General features: G+C 37.0%; 1 protein-coding gene across 2 annotated transcripts in view; it reads right to left on the reverse strand.

Annotated features, from left to right (window-relative positions):
- Positions 1-3288: 3288 nt before the first annotated feature.
- LOC107740353 (SH2 domain-containing adapter protein F-like) overlaps positions 3289-5543 on the reverse strand; it is a 102358-nt gene continuing 100103 nt past the window's right edge. For both annotated transcript variants that reach the window (XM_016552771.1, XM_016552770.1), the window contains one exon: positions 3289-4550. In XM_016552771.1, the coding sequence (XP_016408257.1) occupies positions 4364-4550 (187 nt within the window). In that variant the 3' untranslated portion in view covers positions 3289-4363. The remainder of the gene's footprint in view (positions 4551-5543) is intronic.

Raw genomic sequence — 5543 nt, forward strand, 5'->3', positions numbered from 1 at the left:
TGAGGAAAAGACAAAAACTTTCATCTTAGTGAGGAGGCGGGGCTGACCCCGTTGCTAGATGACAGAGTCTTTTGAAGACTGTGATTGGTTGGATGTCCAAGAAGGAAAAAAAGGGTGCTTTTAAGTAGGGTCTATTATAAGCTTTCACTTTGAAATTACAGGCATACTTTTTCCTGTTTTACCATACTCGATCTCTCTCTCCCTCTCTCTCCCACACAGAGACACACAGACGCACACACAGACACAGACATGCACACACACACACACACACACACACGCGCACACACAGAGACGAGAGGAAATAAAGCTACTGACGACATTAAAGCCAACAGAGATTCGCTCTCCTCCATCCCTCATCCTCCAGTCTTCATTTCTGTCCTCTTTTCTCTGGTTCTCCTGGTGTCTTACTCTTTTATTTTACTCTTCTGTCGCTTCAGAATCTCACAACGTTTCATTCTCTTCTAAACAACTGTCTAACACGCCTGATCTCTGTTTGCATATGAACAGAAATGTTACTTTAAATCTTAATGTTTAATGACCAGTAAGCTGTCTTTTCAATCTCTTAAATAAAGTCCTAAACAAACTTTATATTTCAACACCCAAGTCGTGGTTAAAAATGTATGGATTTCACTGCACAGATTAATTCTCAGATCTCACTTGAGTTCTGAATGCATCAGTTGGTGTTTTGGTGAATGTCTGAAGTCATAGAGGTGCAGTGATCGTTCAGAAACACAAACAGGATCAACAACTAAAAATAAAGGTTTCCAGAAGTTTTTTTTTTTTTCCACTTTCAGTGATCAGTTCTTAAAAGAACCATTTTTTTTTTCTTAATCTGAAGAACATTTTAATCGTTTTAAGAACCTTTTGTGCGATGGAAAGGTTCATGGATATTAAAGCTTCTTCATGGAACGACAGATGACAATACATAAGCTTTATTTTTAAGAGTAATGTTTCCTAACTTTTTGACAACCAGAAGGCATCCAAATACTTTTTGTCTTCTTTTTGAGATTTCTGAGATTGAGATGTATTGTCTTATCTGTTTTACCTCATTTACATCATTTTTTGGAACTGTTTTGCTTGTGACATATTTATTTAAAATGAACGCCACTTGGTAGATGTTGTTGTATAATGCAATGATATTCATACATTTGTAAGACTTAGATCTCCAAAGACTTTTAAAGTCACTGCACTGATTCCTGTAGAACACCATTACAATCAGCACTGAGATAAAAACATATCTATTCTACACTGAAAAACATGATGCTATTTTTTTTTAAGGTAAGTGGTTGCAAAAAAATTATTTTCGCTACATATAATAAAAATAAAAAAATAAAAATATGTTGAAAGTTAGTCAACTAAATTTGTTTATTTAAATGTAGCTAAAATAAATAGATTGCAACCACTTACCTTTAAAAAAAAAAGTGTAAATTCAATGAACCATTATTTGTGACCCTGGACCACAAAACCAGTCATAAGGGTCAATTTCTCAGTGTATCGTCTGGGTCCTGTAGTCGTCTCAGACGTGTTTCTGAGCAGGCGAGACTCTTCTACTCTTCATCATTTCTCCTCTACAGTGTGTGAGTGCACTGACCTGTGCTCTCTGCTCTCTTATTAAAGCATGTTTCTAGAACAGTCTCTGTGTGTCTGCTCTCTCTCTCCTGAGCCCGTCTGACAGAAACACAAACGCATTTCCAGCAAACACTCATATGCGACGCTCCTGGGGATCCGCAGGTACTTCAAGAGAGCTTTGCTTCAATAGCTACAGAATGACTGAAAATACATACGCCAGTTCATAATGAGCTGCTGTGGAGAGCATTCTCAGTTTGACAGTGTAAAGGGATGAAGGACACACAACATGGTTCATGTCATGGAGAATTTAGTCTAAGAATAAATGCATGACAGTTGGGATTTTCTTGCAGATTTACAGCAATCCTTATTAACTTTTGTAATCTTTTAAATGGACAGTTAAGCCAAAAAATGAAAATGATGTTGTCATTTACTCACAATCGTGCCATTTTAAACATTTTGCATTTTGATACGGCATATTAAAAAAATGTGCATGAATGAGATTTGAGCTTAGTACATGTCTATTAGCTTTTGAGGTCATCTACACTACTGTTTGGGATTAGTGCTTTTTTGAAGGAAATTAATACTTTTACTCATCAGGGATGCATTATATTGCATCAAAAGTGACAGTAAAGATTTATAATGTTACAGTAGATTTCAAATAAATGCTGTTCTTTAGAACTTTCTGTTCATCTGTGAATCCTGAAAAATAAAATGTATCAAGGTTTCCACAAAAATATTGTGCAGCACAACTGTTTTCAACATTGATAATAATCAGAAATGTTTCTCGAGCAGCAAATCAGCATATTAGCATGATTTCTGAAGATCATGTGACACTGAAGACTGGAGTAATGATGCTGAAAATACAGCTGCGCATCACATAAATAAATTACAGTTTAACAGATATTCACATAGAAAACAGCTGTTTTAATTTGTGAAAATATTTTAAACATTTTCAGATTTTTCCGTATTTTTTATCAAATAAATGCAGCCTTGGTGAGCAGAAGAGACTTAACATTAACATTAAAACATGTTACTGACCCCGAACTATTGAACAGTAGTGTATTTAGTGTACTCTTAAAATCTTTTAGCATATTCAAGATTAGCTCTATGATATATATATATATTTCCCCCAAAGTCGACCAGCCTCTTTCCCAATTAACTCTCACTGTATGGAAAAGAACAGCCGAAGACATTCAGCAAAATAATGACATTAAAGTGAGTAAATGATGACAAATTTCATTTTTGGAGGCGGAACTGTCCCTTTAAGGTTTGAAAGATCACAAAAAGCGTGTCAGAGAGGAAACGATAAATAAAAAATAAAAACAAAATAAAAGTCTTAGCTGTAGCGTTGAAAACAACACGACAATACATGAAGGTAAATCAATCACACAGGCTTTATATCTGTACCACAACTGTGTCAGGCATCAGGCTTTAAACAAACACACTGAGAGAGAAAAAACTAAAAAGAAACTGGACACAAAAGAAACTGGATGATGGCAAACAAGGAAAACCAGAGGTCAGAGGAAGGGTCAGGACAAATCTGCGCTCTGATTGGCTGAACTGCTCTAAATGGTTTCCATGGCAAACAGCGTCCAATCAGAGTTTTCGGACGGGGACAATCGCAAAGAAACGTAAGGTCAGATATATGACTCACACACACACACACACACACACACACACACACTCTCACACACACACACACACACACACGGTGAGAACTCTCCATAATAAATTACAGCTACTAAACATTCATCGAGAACAGAACGACAGCGTTCTCCATTTGTTTTCTTTTTTAAACCATGCATTTACAGTATAAGGCATTAACCAAACAGAGTCACAACAGCATAGAAATGAAGGTCTGATTGCGATCGGGAGAAGAAGAAGCTATTCTCGAACCAAAAGGCAAAACCTGCAGGGAATTTGAGACGGAAAGAGTTAAACCGATCGATATCTGCAACGTCACTGTACCTTATCGACCGGCGGATGGACGAACGAAATTGATTTTCTGAGGTAGACAATACAGGAATATTTCATTCTCCTTGGTCAAGATCACTCTAAACTCTGGTGTATAAAGTGACTCTCTCTGAACGTTAAATTAAAAGGTCCTTTTTCACGCTGTTCTGCATAGCCGCCTGTCCAAGTGCACTTAAATGGCACCATCCATCTCTTCTCCTCTCACTCTGCGCTATTACTGCTATTTTAAGGGACTTAATGAATCTGTCTGCGTAGCGATTGCTCTTTACATCTGTGGGTCTAACTGGAAAATGCCGAACGCTCGATTTCAGTCTTCTGGGGTTTATTTTTCTGTATGATCTGAAAATGTTCACTCTTAACGATTAATATTTCACCGAACCCAACTGACTGACAATACCGTCACAGAAAGTCCAGACGATGAGGTTTCGCTACAGTACGATTCAGTGTCTTTGTTCATTTACTGTGGCGTTTTGATGTCCGAGAACGTCTAATGATTCACATGTCCAGAAATCGTAACTATAAACATCCGAATAGTAAAGTCCGAGCGACGTTTCGGGTTTCTGTACAGTGTGTAACAGTGGAGATAAAGTGTGGGTGCAGGTCTAAGTTTAAAGATCCACTTATGGGAAGAAAATGGGTCTGGAATCATGAAGAAGGCATTTGAAGAACGTAATGCTGCAGAGAAACTGCTTTCCTCGAGATGAGACGAAGGAGGTGTCCAGGAGTCTCCCTTTTTGCCTTCGGGATCTCAGTAGCGCTTTAGTTTGTCGATGTCTTGTAAATGCTGAACAAATATCCTGGTTCGGCAGCGTTTCTGCCTCTATAGTGTCCGGATGGCCACGGGGTACAGCAAGGACATGTGCTCGGCCCCTTTGATTGGTAGTTTGCGGCTGGAGTAGAAGTGGATGATCTCGGGAACGCTGTCGAACAGGCAGCTGTTCTGACCCAGTACGTATTTGCTGTCTTTGGTCCTGGAGAGCTTCATGTGCATGAAGCCTTGACTGCTCCTGCAGAGAGAGAGAAGAGAACATGTAGATGAAGATGGAGAGCAGGGAGCGATTAACAAAGGTAGAGCAGCAGAGAGAGGGAGGTTAATGGGAAGAGGGGAAGAAAACAATCTGTGATTAGTTGTCAGAGAGCAGCACTCTGGTGCAGTTCATTAGCAAATGCATCACGCGTGGCAGTGAAATGTAGGGCTGGAGAGCGGCGAGCTTTAATGTGCGCAGCCGTACTGCCTTTTAAACGCTGTCGGGTTTCAATGGGGCTCTGAATGCAAAGCAAATTAAGAGCCAAGGAAGCCACACACCCCAGGCATTGTGCACTAAAACATGTGAAAATAAAATAAAAATAAAATAAAATAAAAAGTAAAAAACAGATTAAAAATAAAATAAAATAAAAATACAATTTAAATAGAATAAAAAAACAAATAAAAAGCAAAAACTGTAAAAAAAGTGAAATAAAAATAGTTAAGTAAAATAAAAAGTAAAATAAAACAAAATACAATAAAACAAAATAAAATAAAATACAAAAAATAAAGTAAAATAAACAAAATAAAATACAAAAGTAATAAAAAATAAAACTAAATTAAAAAAATCAATAAAACTAAAAGTATAATATAAAAATAAAACGAAAACAAAATGCAATAAAATATAATAATAAAATATAAACTAAATTATATATATATATATATATATAAACAAATTATCTTATTAGTTTCTATATTATATATTAGTTTACAAACATTAAATGCTTGTTAATGACTTAATTAAATTTATTATTTATAAGTATATCAGTTTAGGACTCCCATTGCTCTCCAGCTGATTAGCTGCCTTTCATTAATGACTCTTCATCATCATTAGAGAGACGAGAAAACATTTGAGCCGCACGAACCCCTGAGAGCCGTCAGCACCAACGCAAACACACAAAACACACTGCAGCTATTCCTCATCCAAACACACACACACACACACACACACACACACACACACACACACACACAC

The sequence above is a fragment of the Sinocyclocheilus rhinocerous genome, unplaced genomic scaffold, assembly GCF_001515625.1.
Source record: "Sinocyclocheilus rhinocerous isolate Xijiao unplaced genomic scaffold, SAMN03320098_v1.1 scaffold1006, whole genome shotgun sequence".
Classification (NCBI taxonomy): Eukaryota; Metazoa; Chordata; class Actinopteri; order Cypriniformes; family Cyprinidae; genus Sinocyclocheilus; species Sinocyclocheilus rhinocerous.